A 24,989-nucleotide genomic window follows, 5' to 3' on the forward strand; every position below is an offset into this window, starting at 1 on the left:
GCAATCATGTAGTAAAGTACATCAAATCTGGTTAAATATTTGAGATGAAGACTAAGAAAATATCAACAGAGCCATTTAAGGTAACTTGAGAAAGGCCATGTATTCCCTAATTCATCAGAAAAAGAAGGAGTCACCCTTGGACTTTTCCTTCATGTAGACCTATTTATTCTCCTGTAAAAATGACTCCCCCACTTCGTGCTTTCATTCCCTCGGTTGGGTTGGGTTTCGGCCTGGATTGCCATAAGGGCCTCCTGCCTGTTCTGCCTCCTTCCTCTAGGAGCTAGTCTGGATGAAAGATGCAGGTACCCTTGTGCTGGGGATCAGCAGTTACCAGAAAATGGATGGTGTAACAGCTCATGGGAGGCTGTCCTGTGCCTCACACTATCTTACAGGTTTTAATACATTAACTCATTTACTTCTCACCCCAAACCTGTGAGTTTTCCACAGTAATATTTGTATCTTAAAGATGAGTTTGCCTCAGATATAAAAGAATATGCAACTTGCCTAGAATCACACACACCCTCCCACCCCTGCTGATGCACAAGGAGCAGCGGAGTCCAGAATAGAACATAGCAACGTGGCCCCAGCGTCCACGGTGGACACCGCAGGTGCTCCAGCAGGTCTGTAAGTTGGGTTATAAATGTTTGGGTTACCCACAGATGACAAGAACCTCCTGGCTCATAGTTGGGTCATCACTCTAGCCTGGACTCTAGACACAACTCGCTGTGTCCTCCAGACCTGGGTTCCTTCTAAATGCAGCTCAAACGTGACTCTGGTCAGCAGCTGCAGCACCGTTCCCCCCTGTGGGGCAGCCTGGAAAGGCCTTGCGGTGTTCAGCTGCTAGTGAGAAGCAAACACCCTCACAGTGGAGCCTGGACTCTCTGAAGCTTGGGTTCATATTCTAGACGCTGCCCGCTAGCTGGTTCTGTGAGCATTCTGCACTTTCCTTTCCTCGTCTTAAAACTGACATGAATAATAATCTGGCTCAGAGGCTGTCATTATAATTACATGAGTAAATCAATGTAAAGAGCTTAGAAGTGTATTGAGCACATGGATGACCACAATGGCGGTGGCGGTGAAGATAAGAGGAAGCCGTGTGTCTAGACCGCTACCCCCCAAAGACTTCCTAGAAAATTAATCTTCAAGCCCTCTATTCAAATAGTTCATGTAGATTTCAGCTCCTGGTTTACATGGAAACAGGAAATACAATAAGAGCAGAAACAGCATCTGTACCTACAACCATATTTAAAGGTTCTACCAAAATGGGGCTGGAAGGAGGGGTGACTGAGGCAAAAAAAAAAAAAAAAAATGAGTAACAGAGACCAAAGTTACACTGTCATTTGTAAAACTAAAAATCTACATAAAAGCACGATGTAAGGGTTTTCTGACACTGGTCATCAGGCTGCATAGATTACAACTGAAGCGAGTTCTACTGCAGTCCTAACATACTGCCTGCAGGAATTTCCCAGGACATGATCTAAGATGGTGATGGAACTTATGCAAATCCTGGAAGCCCCTCACCCCCTCCCCAGAGTCAAGGAGATGGGGCTGAGAATTCAGGAGATGAAAGGCCCAGCAATCATGAGACAGAATTCTAGAAATGAGAGAAGAGACAACAATTACCAGAGCTTGTACACAGCTGGGAATGATGGGTACAGCCACAGACCAGAGTGGGAGACCTCAAAATTCATGGGACCATGGTCAGAGCTCAGAGGGACACTATCTCAGCAGCTGTATAAAATAATCCCTAGAGGAAAGACTTGTCTGGTCCCTCACAGCAAACCTTAACTGGAAACCTTAGAAGGATCATACTGATTCCAAATAACTTAAATGCATCCCACTTCAAAGCTCTCTCTCTCTCTCTCTCTGTATATATATGGATACGTACATGCTATTTATATATGTTATTATAAATATATGTTTATATTTTTATATCATTTATATAATGAACATGAAAAGGTAAATACAATGCCTGACATTGAATCAAAAATTACCAGGCACACAAAGAGCCAGGAAAATACAAAACATAATGAGGAGAAAAGTCAAATGGTAGAAACAAAAGCAAAAATGACAGAGATGACAGAGATGCTCTCAGCAAAGGGAGTGACAGTAAGGAAAAGGAGGGGAGGTAGAGATGGGAGGTGGAGATGTGGGGAAGAGGGAGGGAGCTGGGAAGGAGGCAGAAGCAGAGAGAAGAGGGTCAGAGGAGGAAGCCAACTCCGCAGGGGAGAGATGAGAGCAGAGGGAGGGGTGGGATGCCAAACAAGAAGGCAGGACAGGGTTAGGGGGAGGACTAGGAAGTGCCAAGAAAGGACATACATGTGAAGACAGAAAGGACAGAAGAGCATTGTTGGCTCTACTTCTTTAGCACTCTGATCACAGTGATAACTTACGACTTACTGATATTATCAGGTACTTAATATATCCCGCAGAGGGGCCACGCCAGTGCCCTGCTTGTCCGTGAGGCTAGGACAGCATGTGTCTTACTCACTGCAGTGTTAACACAGTCCCAGAATATCCTGAGGTGGCCAGGTTGCTGAGTATGTTAAAGAAGAACGGGGACAAGTATCACTACTACTTTACAGACCAAGGGAGACGGAGTCTTGAAGTTTTGCTGAATTACTCAAGGACAAAAGCTAGTCATGGCAGAGTCTAATTTAAATATGGATCTCTTTGCTCCCAGGCCAGGGACTTCTTCGAGCCAGAAAATAAAATTATTCTCTTTGGTAACTCATGCCAAGTCTTCAACTCTTCAGTGCATAGTTATGCTCAAATTATAATTTGTATTTTCTCAGATGGAACAGTTATGAGCGCAAACAGGCTCAGGGAGCATTTCTGCTATATTTAGGAGAAAGGAATGTTCTGTACAAGCTGCAGGTGAGGGAAAGGCCACTGAGGAACAGTGCATGGCAGTGGGGAGGCTGCTGTTAAAGACAGAAGGTTCTTGAAGCACCTGGCGGGGGAGGGGGGGCAATCATTAAGTGACTTTCTTGAGCTCAGGTCATGGTCCTGTGGTCCTGGGACTGAGCCCCACGTTGTTGGGCTCCCTGCTTAGTGGTGAGTCTGCTTCTCCTTCCCCCTCTGACACCCCACCCTGGTTCATGTTCTCTTTCTCTCTCTCTCAAATAAATAAAATCTTAAAAAGAGAGAGAGAGAGAGAGAGAGAGAAGGTTCCTTAGGCTGTGGACTAGGTCCTCCCATATACAGATTTTAAGGCTAAGCCCACAGCACAGGGGTGTCCCACAGAGTCTGCCACACAGGCTTCTCCTCTGCCCCTTTCTATTTGTGTGACTGGAGGCCCGTAAGATCCTCTCTCTGAGCCTCAGTTTCCTTGTGAACAAACCGCAGGTGATGAGGTTTCGCTGAGAGGGTTACCACGGGCGTTAAACAGGATGAAGTGCGGCGAGAGCACCATGGCCCTGTGACAACGGCTCCTCACTAGGGGTCCCTCTGTGGGGCAGCTGCTGTTCTGGAGGTCAGTTACTGCTCCCAACACCTGTGGTCTCGCAGCTCAAAGTCGGGAGGGCTTGGCTCCGTCGTGTTTCCAAGGCCAAGGAAATACAAAGTTTGCAATGGTAAGAGTAAGCAAGAAATGACCTGGGGCCCAGAGCAAGGCCTCCTGGGTGGAGGAGAGGGGAGGAACTGTGAGGCTTCTGGAGGAACAGATCCCTAAGAGAATATGCGCACGTTTACACGGTGGACTTTCCACTGCCTTCTTGACAGACACTAGGCAAATCCCCCGTCCAGCCAGGGCTGTTCTGGAACTGTGATCTCAGCACTCTACGTGGGCATTATCGCTAGCTGACAGGTGAGGGGCTCACAGACTAGAGTGACAGATCCTGGGTTGGAACCCAAGTGTGTCCAACTCCAAAGTCTGTACCTGTTGGTCCATTCCAGGGGACCTCAACGGAGGATGCATCAGAATCGCCTGGGGAGGCTTTTTAAATGCGGTGGGCTACACCCCCGCCTAGTGGTGCTGACTCAAAATCCCTGGGAGTAGAGCTCAGATTGGTATAATATTCTAAAAAGGCTCCCCAGGAGATTCTGCTGTGCACACCTGGTTTATAACCACTGCTCACTTCCCAGCTGCAGGGGCAACCCCAGGGAGAGGCTCTCTCTGCCGTTGGCCTAATGCCATGTTCAAGGTTGTTTACCAGCACCGAGCTCCGGAGAGGTAGGACTGTGTCGGACTGCTGATGTCTGTACCTATGTTAACACATACGCCGACAGCAGGGAAGCCGGGAAGCTTGACGGGCACATGTTGGCAGTGGATAGACCTGGCTTTGACAGGCTGAGCTGGAAACAGACGCCCTGAGCCATCTTACTGGGGTGTGTAGCACACAGGCCTGCCTTGAGACTACCTACCTCAATCTCCCTTTTCCTTTCAAAACCGGATGCTGGTCTTTAGTCCAGGGCAAGAACTGGAAATGGAGGCAGGCAGGCAGAGGGAGGGGCCCTGATGACCCCTGGTTCCCGGGACTCTCTGCAGCAGCCAACCTGTAGCATGGGCCCTGCCTGGGCTACGTAACATCTTAGACCACGGAGAGAGAAGCATAGGCCTCCCTCGGGGAAATAGGTGTGCACAGTCCTGCTCCTCTGCTCACTGGGTTCAAAACCAAACATGACTACTTGTATGGAAACTGCTTCATTTCTCCTGCAAACATAAGTGCACGTGCCCGTGTAAGCACTCACATGTACACGCGTGTGCACACCACACTCACACAGACGCCCACACCACCGTCCCCCAACAGCCAGTCTGTTGCTGGGGGTTTTCATTCCTGGAGGAAGTCACTTAAGAGGGTCAGTGAGTTCATATCCTGTGAGCTCTCTCTCCGCGTTCCACCTGCAGGGTGTCCCTCCTTTGAACCCTCAGCACGGAGCCTGCGAGGAGGAGTCTAAAGGAATCACCACGAAGGACGCCCGGACCGAAAGCATCAGAGACCTTCTGCGATCTGACCCCTCTTCCACTAAACCCCGCCATGCACCCCGGATCTTAAGACCACACTACTGCAGTCTCTAAAGAGGTTTTCTGCCTCAGACTTCTGGTCTTTGATCTGCATGGATGCTTTTCTCCAGAAACCCCTAGGCAGAGGCAGGGAAGGTCTGACAGCACTACAGTAAAAATTAGCCCTGAGTTCTCCGTGCACAGCACTGCAGAAGCTGAGTCATCACCCATATGAAGGCGACCATGGGGTGGCCGTGTTGGGGGCAGTTTTCCCATAAGCAAGGACTCGGGGATCCAAGGGAGTCCCATCTTGGGACACTCCCACCTCTGACACGCCCTTTGCAAAGGCGCCGCAGAATAAGTGGACAGCCTGGGCCATCATGCAGAATATCGTTAAGGAACAATAATCAGGTATTCCATGGGCTTGGACCCAGGCAGATGGCCCTCAGCTAACTGCAGTGGAGGTTTGGCAAAACACCCTCACTTGCACACACGAAGGGAAACAGGGTTGGTGAGGACACAGCCAGTTGGCCACCTCTGGCTCCTAATCACCACCTCTGCTTCACTCTTCTCCCCACACCTACAACACCCTCAAGGCAAGCGGGGCGGCCCTGGTCACAGGTGCTCCCTGCCTTGTGTTTCAGCTGTAGGATTTCTGGGTGGTGGAAGGTACTAATGACACGAGGTCTGATAGGGCTCTTAGTACTCCAATGACCAGAGACCTAAAAGTATTAGTTAACTGGCCTTCGCAGTGGGCACTGGTGGAAATGGAGCCATAACTGACAGGGACACTCCCATGAGGGATGGAGAAGAGTAGGCGATGTCTGACAGACGGAGGTCTGTAGGCTTCTAGGGAGACACAGATTCCACGGTGGAACTCTCCGGTCCATCGCCCTGGATCCACGCAACCCCTGGCCCCTGGGTCTGCCCTCTGAGAGGCTGGGGTGGCAGGCGGAGCATGGTCTCTGGGGGACACATGCGGGGACAGAGGCCCAGGGGTTCCAATTAGGCCTGAATAGCCAAACAGTCTTGCAGTCCAAGCTTCCGGTTTCTTCGAGAACACAATTCTCTTGAAAATTTGGTAGGTTGTCAATCTATTTTCCAGTCTTCCTTGGGCTCTTAAGTCTGCATTTCTTTGTCTTTTTTGTTTGTTTGTTTTGGGGGGTTTTGGCTCCCAGGTCTCTATAGAGATGAAGAAGCTGCTGCCTTCAAGCTTTCTGGGTCTCAGTGTAGGAGAGCAGAGACAGGAATCTGGTTTTTGCCTCAAGCCACTGTCGCTTCATTCAACTGAGAAGTGTTCTCAGGAGTCTGTCAGAGTTTTTGTTTTTGTTTATTTGTTTTTCAAATAACCTCAATGTGTTTATTCAAAAAGAAAGAGGCTTTTCCACCTCTGCGGGTCCCCGCATGTCCACATGGGTTTTCTCTGTCCTCTCTTTCATCTGCGTGAAAGACAGCTAGTTCTTTCCCGAGCTCACGGTCTCTGCCACCCCTCACCAAACACAGCTACAGGCAACATTCACGTTCTGCCTTCCGACCGCGGAGTCTCCACTTCTGGATTCCCGATCCCTTAGGCCCATGCCAAGCTTCTAGGATTCTGGTAAGGCCAGACCATAGAAGACAACAGGGTTTTTCTTAAAGTAGCACTAACTGCTGTGATGACCCATTCATAAACCTCAGGTACTTTACATAATTTTATTTTTTTTGTGTTTTCCCAAAGTCGGATACCGGTCCGTGGATCTCGTGTGTGGTTCTCCTGTGGGCTCTCCTCACCTGGGTTCTTTGGTTATGTGCCACTGCGGTCCCAAACACGTGACTCCTGAGAGCACCATCAAAGAAAAGCAGCCCAGAAGATCAAGCAAGGTGTTGGGAGAGTGAGGAGGACAGAGGCTTGCATCCCTTCTGTCCCTATTGCATTGACGGGAGCCTAGTCTCACAGTCTCAAGCGAACTGCCGGCGTGGCTGGGAAACGTGGTCCTCGGGTGTGGCCAGGAGAATGCGGGGAATGTGGCAGCCACTCCCCGATCCCTCCCCACACACCCCACACACCCCAAGGTTCTGCATCTCTGGAGTTGGTCCCTCTGCCTGGGCTCTCTCTGCGGGGCGGGGGGGGGGTCCCAGCACTGGGGGTACCCGGTTCTAGAGGCTCAAAATCCCGGCTCCCACGACGTTGTCCTTCCTGCTGAGACCACATTAAATAGGAAAGGCCTCTCTGCATGCACTGGCTGACATCCGCCCAGCCGGACGGCCAAAAGAACCAAATGAATGATCAGTATTCTCGGTGGAGTTCAACAAGACGCGGTTCAGAGGTTTTGAACTCAGCATTCGGAGTGAAACATCTCATGTTCAGACACGGTTTTTCAAACTCACACAACGCTGGACACAGATCTAACACCTCCCAAGGGCCTTGGAGACTCGAACTCTGCTTCCCCTCTTAACCACCATCTTGCTAGCACGGCTACATGCAGGGTGCTGCCTGGTCCAGGGAGCCCAGGGGGAGTGGGTGCTGCGGGTGAAGCTGATGGTGTTCTGGAGAGCAGCTCCCACCGCTGTGGTGTGTGGAGCCCCAAACGCCCCACCAGGCACCATCTGGGGGCTTCCCATCCATGCCCTGCTTGCTCGTCAGTCTTCCTGGGAGCTGAGCCTCCTACACTTAGCACACAGTCTGCAGGTCCCTGCAGGGGACCTCTACCCTTCGCCCCCCCCCACCGGCCCCGACCTCAGGAAGCTCACTCATACCTGTCCCTCTTGTAGTCACTACGTCCCAGGCCAGGGCTGTAGCCTTCATCACATCCCTTAGTTCCCACCCCAGGGCCTCTGCCACAGTACACTTAGCTCAAACATTCTCCCTCTTCCAGGGCCACTGTTAGTCTATAGGTTGCCTTTGTGCTAACCCGAGTTTCTTTCCTCAGTGGATAAACGGGAGAGGGGGAAAGTCCTTCATCTGGATGGACACAGCCCCATGGATGCACAGCTTGGCATGTGGAGAGTGGGCAGCATTTCAGCCTCAACTCACCTGCTCCACCAGGTGTCTTTGTGTAGTGTGAAACAGACACAACTGTACAGGGCAGCCCTAAGACCCCCTCTCACCTCTGGCTGTGGCTCATCCTTCACATCACAGCCTCAATTTCCCTTACTCAGGGAAGCACCTCTGTACCAAAAGCCAGGCCAGGTTCCGCATAATAGCAGCTCCTTGACGTTCATGACAATATTATTAAGTAAATATTGGTGTGTTTTCTTAAATGTGTACCTTGCGCTTAGCTAAACTCCCAGAGTCTAGCATGCACTACAGGTTAGACACGCAATATGATGCTTACCAAATGAAGGACCAAATACAGATACAGGACACACATCAGCCTCAACATAAGCGTCTGGCTCTCCAGCTTCCACGTTTTCTCCCGTGACCTCCTCCTCACAGGAATGGTACTCAGTTGCCAGCTCTTGAGAGAGTGTGCAATGGAGGCGATTGTCATACAAGTATCTGACAGGCTGCTGGCACGCTAGACAGCATCGAACAGTGACAGCATCTGCCCAAGAGGCCAACTCTCTCTGGTGCCCGGGTGGCATGTGGAGCCCTGACCTCTCAGCTCCTAATCCTCCCGATTTAGACTTCCATGTGACATGACGTGACATCCCTAAGGAGGGCACAGGCAAGAAAATGGCAAAGAGCTCTGGATACTGGCAGCCCACTCCAAGGGTCCCCAATCCCATTCCTGCTTAAAACTCTGGTTCCTGAGCAAGCCTGTCTGTCATCTGTCCACTTCCTCAAGGTGACAACTGTGATTCATCCCGGGAAAGAAGGGTAAAATGTCCTTGGAGCCATTTAATTGGAAGCCTTGAGATGAATGACTGTGCCCTCGTGGAATGCTTTTAAGGGGAGCAAAGTAATTCATGAAGCAATTATTACATTCAGACAAGACAGCAGAGGTCTGTGCAAAGTGCACATGTAGGAGAGACAAAATAGTGGATTAGGGCAACTGAGTGGTAAAGGAAGGCTTCACAGCACCCATTATCACTGGAGTGGGTTTTGAAGGATAAATAGGAGTTCTTCCAAAGGAAAGAGTGATGAAAGAGGATCAAAGAAGGATATTCTGGGCAGCGAGAAGAGCCAATGTCCTCTTCCTTGACTTAAATGCTCATTTAAAAAGTGTAAATGGCTAAAGTAGGGTCACCCAAAATGGATGATCTCAACCATTCACACTTTAGCGTGAATCACACTTGCCAATTCTCCTTATTAGAAGCTAGCTCACCCTGATGCCCCATGACTCACGCCCACCACGTGTGCTTGTTGTTCAAGCTCCTTCCCTTCTACTTCAGTCATAGCCAGGACATCCACTCTCTCTCCCCTGCCTGCCTCACCTCCGCTTTGCCCAGGCCTCTCCTCCACTTGCTAGTGGACCACTGCACCAGCCTGCAGCCCCCTTCTCTGTCCCAGTTCTACCTCCGCCAATTCATCCCAGACAGAGCAGCAGGAAGGACACACCCTCTCACACCGATCCCCAGCATGCGACATTGCGGTGGCCAAGCAGGTTATAGCATTCCCAGGATCGGGCTCTGGGAGACTTTCCCAGCTCTGTGTCCATCCACATAGACTCCCTGGAGCGCTCCAATGTGGCACAGCCTTTCACTCACGGCCCTCTGCTCTGATGCTGCTTCCTCACTGCCCCCCCACAACGGATAATTCATTCCTTTGGGCTCAGATCCAAGATCTTTCCATCTGGGAAGTGTTTCTGGACTGCCTCGCAGTCTTGGGAACCCAGCCCTCCTCTCTGTTTCACTAGCAGACCTCCGGCACCACCAGCAAAGGGCTGATTCCTGCGGCGCTAGTTCCTTCCAGGAGCCTGCATGTGTCTCTAGGCTGCCCTTGTCCACTCCAGCACAGAGGCAATCAGATTAAGTCCTCTGTAAAAACATGTTAAGTAAAGCAATTATGGACACTTCAAGGAAAGGACATTCTCTCTTTAAAAAACGTTGGGCTACAGATGGCCCTTCTTTTCACGACATCTGTATCTTTGGGGTAAATATCCAGGAGTGCAATGGCAGGATCATAGGGAAGTTCTATTTTTAAGTTTTTGAGGAATCTCCACATTGTTCTCCAAAGAGGCTGCACCAGCTTGCATTCCCACCAATAGTGTAAGAGGGTTCCCCTTTCTCCACATCCCCTCCAACACACGTTGTTTCCTGTCTTGCTAATTTTGGCCATTCTAACTGGTGTAAGGTGGTATCTCAGTGTGGTTTTAATTTGAATCTCCCTGATGGCTAGTGATGATGAACATTTTTTCATGTGTCTGCTAGCCATTTGTATGTCTTGATTCAACAGACCAATGGATAAGGAAGCTGTGGTCCATATACACCATGGAGTATGATGCCTCCATCAGAAAGGACGAATACCCAACTTTTGTAGCAACATGGACGGGACTGGAAGAGATTATGCTGAGTGAAATAAGTCAAGCAGAGAGAGTCAATTATCATATGGTTTCACTTATTTGTGGAGCATAACAAATAGCATGGAGGACATGGGGAGTTAGAGAGGAGAAGGGAGTTGGGGGAAATTGGAAGGGGAGATGAACCATGAGAGACTATGGACTCTGAAAAACAATCTGAGGGGTTTGAAGCAGTGGTGTGGGAGGTCGGGGTACCAGGTGGTGGGTATTGTAGAGGGCACGAATTGCATGGAGCACCGGGTGTGGTGAAAAAACAATGGTACTGTTATGCTGAAAATAAATAAATGAAAAACAAAACAAAAAACCAAACCAAAACAAAACAAAAAAAGACGTTGGTCTAGGAGTGCCTGAGTAGCTCAGTTGGTTAAGCATCAGAGCCCTGATTTCGGGTCAGGTCATAATCTCAGGGTAGCTCAGTTGGTTAAGCATCAGAGCCCTGATTTCGGGTCAGGTCATAATCTCAGGGTTTGGGGACTGAGCCCCGTCTTGAGCTCCATGCAGGGCATGGAGCCTGCTTAGATTCCCTCTCTCCCTCTGCATTCTCGCTTCTTTCCCTCTGAAAGCAAAAGCAAAAACAAACAAAAAATGCCAAAGGATTTGGAAGGCCCCTACCAATGACTGGCTTTAGAAAACAAGGGACTTAGGAAACCACGGGTCCAGGGCAGGAGACAGGTACAGATTCAGAGTCCTACATCCAGTTCCCTGCATAATGTCCCTCCCCGCAGGAAGCTCTCCGTCAGTCACCCCAGGTGGTGACCCCCTCTCTTCTGTGCTCCAGCCAATGACAGCACTGGAGACAAATGCTGTCCTAACGTGGCTCTCCTGCAACGAAAAACCACTTTTTCAATCTCTTTCCTTGTTCTGGCTAACCCACAGACTCCATGAGGGTAGGTCTGGGGCTGACTTGTTGACGGTCGCTCCGCTTGACGGTTAAATGCTCCCGCTGTCTTAGTGAGAGCACAAAGTGGTGCTTAGACTCTGGTCCCTCAACCTCAAAGAAGAACCGACGCCAACACACACCTGCTGCCACCCACCTGCTCGGCAGAGAACATGCCACGCACGGCGCCCATGGGAGGGTTCCAGGTGAGAGCCATTCCAAGGGGACACAAGGCGAATGCCGGATGCACCAGGACCTGCGCATGCATCCCGGCTCCAGGGGGACCAGCTGCCCAACTCCCGGCAACTTATGAATTACTAGAGGACCTCTGTGATGTGAATCTATTCCAGGAGCCATGAGGAAGCCCAGTAAAAAACAGCCAGCACAGAGCCCAAGGCATGTAAGGGCTCAACACATTTCGCTGATATAATTATGTTAAATGGTGAATGGGATGTGTGGTGATGTCATCACACTGTCCCTGGGTGGGGGGGACACAAGAGGGGAGACAGAGTGGGGAGAAAGGATGCTCAAAGGGGGAAATACTTGTTCCCTCCTGAGTCCCAGGCAAACCTTACAGGGTGAACACGTTTCATTCCCCCCTTTAAGAAAAAGAGAAGAGGGACGCCTGGGTGGCTCAGTTGGTTGGACGACTGCCTTCGGCTCAGGTCATGATCCCGGAGTCCCGGGATCGAGTCCCGCATCGGGCTCCCAGCTCCATGGGGAGTCTGCTTCTCCCTCTGACCTTCTCCTCGCTCATGCTCTCTCTCACTGTCTCTCTCTCAAATAAATAAATAAAATCTTTAAAAAAAAAAAAGAAAAGAAAAAAAGAAGAAACAGAGGCTCAGAGTGGTCGCATGACTTGCCAAGCTCTCCCACGTTATCCACAGAAGAACTGACCTTAGCCCCACCAGGTTTCTGTACTTGCCTGGGCACCTTGCTGCCCCTCACCTGGCAACCACTGTCTGTGTTCAGCTGGGTGTCTGCTGCTCACTGAGGACAGGGAAACACGGGACAGTCTGGGAAGAGGTGCTTTCCCCTGTCCTGGCCACCTGACATCTCCTTGTGTCTAGAAACTCCAGAGCAGAACAAGGCCTCCGAAGGCAGGAGATGTGGAATACAGGCTTTTTTCATGCCCGTGAGCAGAACGGTGCATAAATAAACAATACTGTCAACTTTTGCATGAAAAGTCCATTTTCAGAGCTTTATAGTTTTGTGCGGAAATGACCCACGGAATGTCACTGGATTCACACGCACATGAAAGCAGCCGGCTGGAGAGCCCAAGCCTGTCATCGCTGTTCGCTGGAGAGCGACTTGCTATTTGCTTTGCAAGATTTTAGTAAATCAGATAACCGTTTAAATGAGAAAGCTTTAAACTATTTAATTCTGGTGGAGAGAGTAAGTACAATAGTGCTTGAGCTCTTAATTCCTGAAACAGCAGACATCATTAAACGCATTTTTAAAAACCATAAAACAGGTTTTTCTTTAAATGACCATTGTGTTTTCCTGGTGACCTCTGATTCTTCCCCAGGTAATTAACTTTAGAACATGTCGCTCACCGATTTTGAACAATCGTTCCTCTGCACCCAACTGTCCCCCCGTGCGGAAGCATGAAGAGCTCACTCCCCGGGCAGGCGTCCCTCTGGGGAAAGGAGCCGCACTAAAGGACTGGGTCAAACAGGGAGCCGGGTTCTAGGTGTGCACCTGCCCCCCTCGGGGGGAGTTGTCTGCGTGTACTGGGCTCTGCTTCCTCATGTCTGTCATCGGGAAGTAAAAATGGGGACTAATCGTCATCGTTCCCAGAGTCGAATTATGCCTTTTGTGGGCCCCAAGCACTTTTCATCTGTTAGAATATACATTTAAAATTCTATTTTCAGGACTGCCTTGATAAAATTCCCTATCATCTAGCTGGCTAGCTAGCTAGCTGTCCACACACACTTCATTTTGATTTTATAAGACAATAGAACATTCCGCCGGTCCCCAAAGTGTTGTGATCGCTGGGTCCTGGGTCGGCTATGTCTGAGGGCTAAGTCGGCAGCAGTCACCCCCATACAGGATCGAGAACCTAAAGTTGCACCATCTCCTTCATCCGCACCTCCAACATCAAGTGAGCACCACAGTTTGCCAGAAACTCGACCGGGCACTGAGGGCTACAGAAATGAAGAGGCCCTCCAGGGGTGGGGGGCTGAGGCCGCCATTCCCATACGTGCTGTGTCACCAACTCCTTGCCCTGTCCCCGAGACATCGTAGGCACTTGATGGATATCTGACGAGTGAACGGACCAATGGCAGCATCTCTGCTCACAGAGACACGCCAGAGATAAAGTAATGATGTGTTCCCAGATAATGACTGTCTGGCCCTTCTCTACGGGACTCCAGGTCCTCGTGGTAGGAATTCAAGGATGTTTACGATGGCGAGCAAGGGTAAACTTACAGCAAGGGCGAAGTACAAAGAACCAAATAAAAATGGAGGCAAAGGGGTGAACAGAGGAGCACGCCCAGGACGTGGGAGACATCCGCCTGGGTGTCGGCTGTGTCTCAGCCTCCCACCCAGCCCCACCTGACACGGACCTGCCTTTGGCAAGAGGCTGTCGCCACAGGAGCCACACGAGCGGGTAAGGCTTTTGTAAAGCTCCGCACTCCGTGTCCCTGTGCCGTGGAAGTGTTACTGCCTTCCAGGATGAGGCTGTTGTACAATTCTCTGCAACCCATTTTAGAAGGGAGATGGCCCCAGAGCCACGATCTAGAATATTCTCCCAATGATGTGCCCCTGGGTCTGGAAAGCACATTCTAAGTCACGCTGAGGATGGAAGGGCTTCACTCTGATGGCCAATACCTTCGCCTCAGGCACATTCACCTGCGCGGCACGGCTCCTGCGGTTTCCACGGGTGAGGCAGGGCCGGGGGGCTCCAAGTGCCGGCTAGAACCCACGTGCTGGAAGGGGACATGCCCACAGTCTACCTCAAGGGGTTTGGTTCTCTTGCTTTCAGATGTTCTCGGATTCTGTGGTTGCTGACCTGTTCCATAGTCACAGGAAATAACCCCTAGGAATCAATCTGTGTGTGTCGGTGTGTGTGAGTGTGTGTACACACACACGTCCTCCTGGTTCTGTTTCTCTGGAGAATCTGGACGAAGAAATCAATCATGGCCCCAGCGGCACCATACAGTGACGGGGGTATCGCAGGGAAAACAGCAGAGAAAGCACTGGGCGGGGGGGGGGCAGCACGATGTCATCCAATCCTCTGGGGAAACTGAGACCCAGAGAGGGTGAGTGTCTGACTCCAGGTCACACAGCAGGTTAGTGCTGAAAGCCAAGAACAAAACCACACCTCGAGCCCTCCCTTCAGTGTCCTCGTCACAGACCGCGTGGAGGCTCTTGGAGTAACGTCCAATTTAATCATGTGAGTAAACAGAAAGAAAAATAATCCAACAGAGGGTTTTACTGAGCACTTTGTGCCTGGCTCTACGCTTCAGGCTTTAATATGCTTATTTCATTTAATCTTCTCAGCAACCCGGCAAGGCAAGGCGGGCATTAGTGTCCCTTTTTGACAGATAAGCTGCAAATCAGAGAGGGAAAGTAATTCCTGCGGGGCAAAGCCGCTGGCTTGCGATGGGGAGGGGCTCTGAGCTGCCGCTGCAAAGCCGAGGCCCCAGCTCCCAGGGTCATCGGGAAAGAGTGTGGCTGCAGCAGGAGGGGGCCGGACCCCAGCCGGCGGGGAAGGGGACCTGGGCCTCCCGCGGTTTTTCATGCGGTCAGCTCCTTTCGCTCTGGAACTCTGGTTTCTGCAAACGTCTTTGCCCAGAAAGGCTTATTCGGAAGGGAACACCTGGTGTCTAACTCTTCCAGCTGATGCAGCAGTGTGCGTGGACCCCCAGGCTATTTGCTAATGCACTGGGCTTCTTGGGGATTTGGATGTACGGCTCCTAGGGGAGGACGGGGGAGTGGATTTTGTTCTCTGCCTGGCAGCCCTTGCCTGGTGGGAAGGCACGGGGTGGGTGCACAGCACTGAGCCCACATAATTGGATGGGACCCAAATGGAAAATACACAGGAAGAGAATCAGGTCCCGAAAATAACCCATTGAGCTCAAAGCTGCATGAGCAAGTTCACTGCTGAGCACCCACAAATAAGCTATTTTATCTGACTCTTGTAAAAGACAGGGATGTCTTCTTTGACACACATCCCCAAAAATAGCCAAGAAAAGAAATAGAAGGGGGAAAAACTATACTGTATCATGCGCCTGCTAGGGGTTTATTTTTGTACTGCCTTTAGACATATTACCTCCTGAGATCCTCTCTAAAGGCAGGTATTATCCCATTCTCAGGTTGAGAACTTGCATTTCCAAGGGTGAGTGAAGCCCTGCCCGGTCCCAGGGCTCCAAGGAGCACAGCAGGTGTCCGACACCTTAATCTTCTCTCTCCCGAGTCACACCGTCTCCAGGGCAGGGATCCAGCTGGGTCACACTCAGTCTCTCGGATGCCATAGTCAGTGCACCCTGCCCCAGCCTGCCCCTGCCTGCCCCAGCTCTAGGGCTCTGCACAGTCTCCAAGGGCAGCTCCGCAAGGTGCTGGACCTGGGCATGTGACGCTGAGTAAGCTGGCCTCTATCCCCAGCCACTCGGACCCGCGGGGAGGAGGGACAGAGATGTCTAGAGTTGAGCGTGAAAGAAACATCTGGGAGAGAAAATAAAGACTAGGAAATCCGAGAGAGCTCCTCAGATGGTGGCACCTGAACGAGGCATCAGAGGATGTGCGTTAGAGTTCCTTATGGGACACTGTATCACAATTGCCCTCATAGTCTCCTGTGGACCTAGCAAAGGCCGTGTCTTGGAATATGTGTTAGAAATGCTTTGGGCGCCTGGGTGGCTCAGTGGGTTAAGCCGCTGCCTTCGGCTCAGGTCATGATCCCAGGGTCCTGGGATCGAGTCCCGCATCGGGCTCTCTGCTCAGCAGGGAGCCTGCTTCCCTCTCTCTCTCTCTGCCTGCCTCTCTGTCTACTTGTAATCTCTGTCTGTCAAATAAACAAATAAAATCTTAAAAAAAAAAAAAGAAAAGAAAAGAAATGCTTTGAATTGATGTGGAAACTCTGATATTCCCTCATGTCCTATGGCACATTATAGAAAATGTCAGACAATGGTCCGAGCTGGAGATATTCAGGTAGATCTGCCGGGGACGCTCTGGAGACACACTTGCGGGGACTGAGGAGGAGGAGGACCCAGTTGAGGGGGCAGTGGAGGTGTGAGGTGGTCACAACCAAGGTTTCTGTCCACCCAAGGGGAGTCTGGAGCCGGGCCTGGCTCTCAGCAGGGGGTCAGGGCTGGTCCAGGGAGGCACGAAGCGTCCACTCATGACAAGGCGTCCGTGTGTGGCCGTGGGGACGCAGAGAGGGAGCAGGAAGTCCCTGACTTCCACTCCTTCCCAATCCCATGCGGGAGCCCTTGAAGTCATGGTGTGCAGGATATAATGCAGACACACCACTCCCCAACCCCAGGCTGCCTGGCCCCTGCCTTCCGCTACCTTCTTACTATTTGCTGGGTCCACCGTCAAAGATGAGGATGTGGTTCCTAGAGTCTGAGCAGCTGCCTGAGGTCCTACATCTACAGGTCACTGGAGACCATCTTCCAGAAAGTTCTATCGCATGGAGCCCTGGGTGTTTTATGCAAACAATGAATCACGGAACACTGCATCAAAAGCTAATGATGTTCTGTATGCTGGCTAAGATAACATAATACAAAAAAAATTATAAGAAACATAAAATAAATGGAGATAATCTTCCAAAAAAAAAAAAGAAAGAAAAAAGAAAGGAAGGAAGGAAAGAAAGACGGAAAGTTCTATTTGGCTTTAAGGTCTGCTCCTTCTGGGCACAGAACCCTGTCCTGGTCTGGGTCCCCTGTCACGCAGGAGGGTTGGCAGCCCACTCCTCAGCTTCTCCTGTGACACAGAGGCTTGGCCCAGATGGACGCATGACTGCCGGCCAGGCCAGGACACGCTTCTGCAGCCAGGCCTCCTGGCTGGGGCTCAGGCTGGGAGAGCTGACCTCACAGGAGAGCCAGCCAAGTCCAGGCCCCGCTAGGCTGGGCACCAGGAGCAGGGGGCAGGGCTGCACAGGACAGTGTGGACCCCCTTTGGCAGCAGGAGGTGGGCAGGCTGAGTACGGAGTGGCCCTCCTGACGTGGATGCGCGTCACCCAACCCGCGAGGAATCTGAGTGGGAGAATGTCTTCCTGCCTTCTGGCTGGGACACCAGTGTTCTCCTGTCTGCACACTGGACCTCAGGCTGTACACTGGACCTCAGGCTGCACACTGGACCTCAGCCCACCACCGGCTCAGCTCTGCCGGGTCCCCAGCTGGCAGGGGACAGGTCTCCAACATCATGTGAGCCAATACTTCTCAACAGATCTCTTTATAGTCTCACGTCGTATATACATAAATATGTCAATGTCATTGGAAATACTATAATCCATTTTTCCATCTCTCTATCTCTTGTTGGTTCCGTCTCTCCAGGGAAGCCAGACTCACACGGGCTGGTCCTTTCTGAACAGGTCCCTGATAAAAATAATCCTGTGTCGGCTCAGGAGAGATACAGGCAGCCATGCTGCGTGTGGCCAAAGACGTGCACCTCACAGAGCGTAATGATGGGTGTTGATGGGAAGGTCTGGGTGTGCATATTTGCTGAGCCCCTACTGAGTATAAGCTCTGGGCTAGGAATTTTACCTTCATGATAGCAACAGCTACACACGCCACCCCGGAAGATAATTACGTTTCCGTGACCTCACCCGGCGGGGGGGCAAACGGAGGCCCAGAAAAGTGAGCAAGACAGAGACGGAACTGGGGTGTGAAAGCGGTTCAAGGCCAAGGGACTTTCCAGGTTCCCACACGGGCCAAGGGAAAGCCCTCACAACACGCCCTCACGGGGGACCACCCAGAAGAGATGTGTGTGGGGACCCTGGGGCCGGCGTCTGCCCCAGAGCCTGGCATTGGCGATATGTTTTACAAAAAGGCAGGCATGGATGGACAGGAGAGCGTTAGGGACACACACCACGCCTGCAGAACTGAGGGTGGCCTTGAGGCCACATCCCGTGTGGACCTTACCTCCGAAGAAGTCGGCTTGCAGTATCCCGCTCCGAAGACCAGGTTTTCCAGAGAGAGGCTGGACGGCTCTGGTCCCGTGTCTGGCCCGCCTTTACCAAGCCAGGAGCCTCTTCCCGGACGGGTAAAGCTGAAAGACAGGGGGTGGAAGAGGAGAAAGACAGTGTGAAGAAAGGCGTGGGGCTATGAGCTCAGCCCCCTGGGGCCATTAGTGGGGCGTTGTGACATTAGCCATTTAGAAGTAGGTGGCCCCCTCGCCCCCAGGATGCCGACCCGAAAAGGCAGCACAATTGCCGTGAGATCCTGGGAGGTAACATGGCACACGTCCTGCTCTGTGGACGAAGGGATACCCCTGATGGCCAACCACATGCCTGCTGAGAGCTCCCAGGCCACGGGACTGGAGGGGCAGGCGGGTGGGCTCCAGGCCAGAAGGACGGGGGTTCCATCTGCTCCAGTCTGGGTCCTGCTTCTACTTCGGGGCACAGTCCGGGGTGAGCTCCTCCAGCCCTGCCCCTCCCTGAGCCTCCGTCTGTCCTCCCGTAGAGGAAGGGGCGACGACACCCCCCTCCGGCGCAGGTGCTCAAGAAATAATCCTGGAAGGATTTAGTCTACCCGACGATCTGCCTTCCTGCTTACCCTCCTGACAGGGAACGAAAGCTCCCATTATATTTCCGTTTAATTCATTTATGCAAATATGTACCAGGCGCACGCCCCGCAGCGGGCAGAACGTTAGACGGCAGGGGGGCCGGAGGGCGCAGCCGTGGCCTCTCCGCAGAGATGTTTCGGTCTAGGAGGGGCGCGGAGGGGACAGGATGAAGGGGGCTCGGCGCAGTGAGCACAGAGAGCACTCATAAAGCCAGCTGGGCGGACGACGACGAGCTGGAGGTGATCCGCCCGGAGAAGGGCCCGGAGGTTAGAGGCCGCCAGTGAGGCTGGTGTCCCCAGGCTCCAAGCCCAGCAGAGCTCCCAGAAGCTAAATGACATGGATACGTTTTTAGCCTCTGGGTGTTTCTGAAGGTGGGAAAGGTGGGTCCCAGCACTTTCCCCAAGGGCTCTAAGGGTTCCTGAGCGTAGCCCAAAGTAGCTTCAAGGACAGCATCAGGCAAAAAGTCACGATTCCATAAATGCTCCAGCTGCTGTCCATAGTACCACAAATGCAATAAACTCTCACACCATGGTGACTGTCTACATGGCTTTTGTGGAAACACCACAAATATTAATGCATGTAACGTAATCATTACCCTGATTTGTTTGGAACTGCCGTTTAAAGCAAATGCACAGACTACAAACGGATAAAGGGAACATTGCCAAAAAACAGACAATGTGTGCGTGAGCTGTGACGCTCACGACACCTTTGGGGACAGACGGCCAATGCGTAACGGGAAGGACTGGTTATTTCACTTAACGGTGGGCTTAATCAGCTTTTCCAACGGATTGAATCCCTCCCATGAGATCCAGCTCTCCTCATGTAAGGTGCAAAAATCAGGTTCTCTTTGGGGTATTTCAGGAAAGGCGGAAGGTCTTTTGAGGTTAAATTTTAATTGCACACCTGCTTCTTCCTGACTGGATTTCACTGATGCTGTGAAACTCACTTTTCTGGAAAAAAAAAAAAAAAAAAACTCTAGTTCTCCCTACTTGACAGGTATTTCCCTTCGTTTTAAAGGGTTCCCTCTGTTCCCAGCCACTGTGAGTAACTAATAGAAATCCTTCCTGTAAAATCCAGAGAACAGAAGACAGTTCTATTTTTACCCCCATCCCGGGAGGAGCCAGGCTCTGGCGCGGGGTGGCTCTGTGTGCTCCTCTCGGCCGCGTCTGATTTGCAAGGAGCTCGTTCTGTCAGGAGGTTACATTTTCTACAAGGAGTTTCCAGATCCCAGGTCCTCGTTATATAGGATCAGTGCTCCCAGCAGCAAGAGGAGGAACCCCTGCTTTTCACTGTGAGCACTCAATCTCCTAGCAGGACCCTAGCGTGTCCTCCTGCCTCTACCCTGATGTCACTCCCAGCCCAGCCCACTCTGGCCACTGGAGGGATCTTCACGAAACAGTCTCTATCAAGGGAGGCTCTTGCTCAAAACCTTCCCTGCCTCTTAGACAGTAAACAGATTCTCAGTTCTGTACCATGTCATTAGCTACACCGCTAAATGTCACCTTTACCCTCCCCAGTTTATTTCTCGATGTCACAATCTCTGATCCCCTGGGTCCAGCTCAAAGGCTGGTTGCTGGTCCTGGTTTCCCCAGAGCAGAACTACTTCTTCCCCACGCTTACAGTTTGCTCGGCTCAGTATGTGCTTATGAGGTGTTGGCCAGGGGGCCGAGATCAGGGCCTGCAACATGGTAGACACTGCCGGGATACGAATCCGCTAAAGGCATGGCCCAGGGTTCTCCGTGTACGATCTCATTTAATCCTCCTGAGACCCTCCTGGCATGCGCTGAGGCAGAAGCTCGGTGAACAGAAGTCATTTGCTGGAGCTGACAGGCTTCATCAGCAGGAGGCTCAGGACAGAACCTGGGACCCTCCTGCCGCAGAGCCGACTTCGAACGCCGTCGTGCACCGTGCTCCCAACATGGGTTACACAGTGAACTGGATTGAGGTACTTAAGATATCTCTGCCTCGCCAGGCTCCAGGACTTTCAGGGTCCCGGATGCAATCTGTTCATCCCAGAACTTCTTGGCCCGGCCTTTCCAGAAACGACTAAAGCTTAGGGCGCCCACCGTGACTGAGCCCGCGTTCACCAGGTGTGGCACATGATGTGAGCTTCGTCTTGTGGTACCCGCTTCGTTTCTGTTGGGTTCAGAACCCTACTCATTTCTTCAGTTCGCTCCTTCCTTCCTTCCTCCGATTCTCCCGTTCCTATTTTGATGTTGAAACTCTTAGAGGTTAGATACCTCTCTGGGGACCCCCAGAAAGTACCTGGAGGTCCCAGACATCAGGAGTTCCGTCTCTGGGACCCGGAACAGCCTGCAGGGTGCTCTGCTTTCCCAGCCGGGCTCTCGGCTCACCTTCAGGGGTGGACCTTCGGGGCTGGCGACTCGCACAGCACCCCTGGCCATCCGCCCTGCATCCCTGACAGCAGACGGACTGTGACCTCGTGTCTGCACCAAGGCCACTCTCTGCCGAGCCGCAGAGAGAGCGCACAGCTGGCGGTGGACAGCCTTGCAGGGCCTTCATACCGTCTCCTCTGCTGCTTTCTGGACTCTGTCTCCTGCGATTTCCCAAATTTGGGTCTGCTTCCGTTTGCTTCCGCTATGTTTTCTGTCAAACTCTGCTCAACGTCTGCCGTAGGATAATGCCATCCAAGCCGAGGGGCCCCCTCCATTTGATTCTGCATTCTCGGAGGGAAGCGTCTTTAGCAAGGACTCCTTGGTCTACTGGGTGGGTCCTAACACCACTCCTGGGGCACAGCAGGCCTCCAGTATAGGTGCTGAGAAGGAACGATAGTTAGTCCCATGGGCTCCCTTCCGGAGGGCTAGTTTCCATGAAGGAGCTCAATCCGTGGTGGGCAGGAGAAGGTCACACTTGTTCACGCTTGCCAGCAGGGCCAAGGGGCCAGACACTGCGCACACACAGCCCACGACGTCAGCTCTCTCCACCTCCAGTGTCCTTGGCTCCATTCACGGGCCCTAAGCTAAAAACCACCCCCCAAAGACTCTCCCCAGTTCAAAACCCAAGGCTGCTCAAGGCCTACCCTGTGCAGGGCCCCCTTTGCTCTCAGAAACTAAGCTTTTTAGTCCACTGAGCTTTTCTCTCTCTGGCCAACATTTCTTGACTTGGGAATTATTGTTGACTTGATACATAGGCACCCCGTCTACCATTCAAGGTCAGTGTCTGAATTAAACCCATCAGCAAACACAGCCCAGGAAAGAGCTCGGCCAAGAGGCCCAGGGACTGAGTGAAGGTCTCCATGGGCAGCATCTCCTGGCCATGGCACCTGGCCAGGATCCAGGTTCCTCCTTCCCTATTCACTGACCCCAACCTGGGCCTCACCCAACAGTAATCACTGGGGACTGCAGTGTGCCCCACAGGCATTTTAACTCCCAGTGCGGAGAAGCTGTCCTGAGAAGGGACCCTGGAAGGTTAGCTCTTTCCCAGGACTCCAGTCTACAAGATTCTCTCTGTGAATATCCCTTTGAACACCCAAGCAACTCATGCCCGTGAGCAGGGGCAAGGTTTCGAAGGAACCTGGCGTATGTCTGGCCATGCCAGGCACCCAACAAGGTACCAGCTCTGTTCTTCCACTTGTGGCATTTCTGAAACCTCAGGGTCCTGCTTTGGAACAAACAGCAAGCCCGGGAGGGGCCAGCAGAGAGAGAGCCCCTGCCCCGGGCTTGGCCGCATCCTCTTCTGCGCTTGGGCCGTATGAGGGCTCCTGGCTTAGTGAAAAAAACAGTGTGTCTCAGGGACATGCGGGGACTTCTCAGCCAAGGCAACATTAGAATAAGCAAAGCCCGGCACGGGGTCCAGGTATGATCCACTGCTGGCAGGTTTTCAGCCCCTGGCTCCCTGCCCGTGCACCCCTGAGTCCCAATGCCTTCCCCCACCCCGCTCACCTCACCCCAACTCCTGAGGGAGGCCCAGAGCCTTGACAGTCAGCCTGGGAGAAGCTCCTGTGGTCGGCCCGGCCAACCCCAGCCAGGCCAGAGCCCCCCAGCTGCCCCGGGGATGGAGCGTAACAAGAAAGGCAGAGGGGTGCCCCTGCACCTCCGGGATCATGGTCATCGCTTCCTACCTGATCAAGGGCTGCTGCAGGGCCACGAGGGCGGCGTGGATGGTCACCGAGATGACTGACAGGTGGAAGTAGTCGAACATGACGGGGACCTGGTGGTGCAGACCCCTCCAGGCGTGGAAGTGTAGGCCGAGTGTGCGGCTGCTGATCAGGGGGGCCCCCGCCACGTCCCTCAGCCTGGAAGGCAAGCGAGTGCGTGCACTTGAGTGACGGCGGGCCGGCCCGGCTGTCACTCACACAGGTCTGCACGACAGCCTCTCCCCGGGCCCACCATCACGCGCACATCATCTTAGTCAATCCCTACAATCACCCTGTCTAGTAGAAATCATTTCTCCTGTGATTGGCAGATGAAGAAACCCCGTGTCCAAGAAGAAAAAGAAGTCAGGAGGCATCACACAGCTATTTCTCTCTCGGCAGCCCAGGGGCTCCAAGGCGTGGACACCAAGCCCCCTACCAGGCCAGTGATGGAGACACACTCAGACCCTTCCCAGGGCTCATCTCAACACAGAAGCCGTCCATGGTGTCCCTACCCCACTATTCCCCTCCCTCTCCCACTGCTCCTCTCCCTCCCCCACTGCTCCTCCCCCTCCCCCCACATGCAGGAAAGCACTTCCTTTCTAAGTTTGTGCTCTCTACTAGATCTCTAGCTCCTAAGGCCAGGAAATGTGACTAATCAGCCTTTCTATCCCCAACACCTAGCATCTTATCCTGCACACTATAGAAGCTGGCCCAGTGTTTGCTTACTGAAGAGAATAACTGTCTGGCCAAAAGAGTGTATGAGTCCAAAAGCATACCGATTAAATAGTCTGACCACTTTTATCATGGATTCCTCAACCTTTGCTCTAGCATTTTGTCCTTGGTGCCTGTCTGATTCCCAAGAGACGAACTGGCTGGTAGGCAAGGTCCAACAGAGCCTCTGGTGACAAAAATAGGGTTGCTTCTTCTCTAAATAAAATTCCTCCAGTGCTAATCTCAAGCTCTGGTAACTAATCCCTCAGGTTCTCCAAGTTTCTCTGAGCCAGAGCACTTGGGAAGCCTGGATGGACATGAGTAGAGCAGAAGCTCAGAGAAAAACTTCTGCTTCCTCCACAGATGGGGAAATGAGACACAGAGAGAGCAAGGGCAGCAAACTTCCAGGACCTGCCCCAACGCTGCTTCCTGGAATCTTTGCTGCTTATGCCTTGTGTGCAAAAGAAAGCCAAACACCCAAATCACAGCAGCCCTGTGTGACTCCATGAATAGACCACAAACAGGGCCTCCTCTCTTCCCCAGGAGAAGCATGGTTTGGAAGGGGCCAGGAGGATCCCTCCTGAGCCTCTGAAAGTCATTAACGTTTATAGTCACTTTGATTCTGAGAACAATGTACTGTGGCTTTACCATGAACGGAATCCATTGCTTTTCCCTTAACCCACATGATGATCATGTGAGGTCTTTCCCAGCATCATTCCGTCTACAGACAAGGAAGTAAAGCCAGCATGAGTGAACCGCCTGCTGCCAGGTCCTAAGGCAGAACCAGAATGCCAGACCCACATTCATCTGACCACACAGTCCGTTCTGTACTACCGGACTGTATTGGAATCCATTCATACACAGGCTTGTGGGAATCCCAGAGATATTCTTAGGCTAGAACAATAGAGGGGAAGTACATGTCAGGGTAGTAAAGGTGTCAAACACATGAAAAAAGAATTTAAGTCACATTAATCGGAGCAAAGACCTCAGAATAAAAGAGGTGATAGCTGTTTTGTGCTCTAAAATGTGGCTAGAACCAATCAATGGAGATAAAAATCAGTCCATAGTGGTTTCAGTGTAGAAAGGACGGAGGTAAACTGGAGAGCACGGAGCGGACAGTGTCTGCATTTATATAAAGGAACTTCAAAAAAATAAAATAAAAAGCCCAAAACATAGAGAAAGAGCCCTGAT

General features: G+C 52.0%; 1 protein-coding gene across 1 annotated transcript in view; it reads right to left on the reverse strand.

The window, feature by feature from the left end:
* The window catches only part of FAM135B (family with sequence similarity 135 member B), a 275,652-nt gene that overhangs the window by 62,873 nt on the left and 187,790 nt on the right, over positions 1–24,989 (reverse strand). The window contains exons 6-7 of the mRNA XM_004743599.2: positions 23,073–23,246; positions 18,349–18,475 (exon numbers count right to left, since the gene is read on the reverse strand). Of these exons, the coding sequence (XP_004743656.1) occupies positions 18,349–18,475; positions 23,073–23,246 (301 nt within the window). The remainder of the gene's footprint in view (positions 1–18,348; positions 18,476–23,072; positions 23,247–24,989) is intronic.

The sequence above is a fragment of the Mustela putorius genome, unplaced genomic scaffold (genome assembly GCF_011764305.1).
Source record: "Mustela putorius furo isolate JIRA1106 unplaced genomic scaffold, ASM1176430v1.1 tig00000228_pilon_pilon_pilon, whole genome shotgun sequence".
In the NCBI taxonomy this organism is placed as follows: Eukaryota; Metazoa; Chordata; class Mammalia; order Carnivora; family Mustelidae; genus Mustela; species Mustela putorius.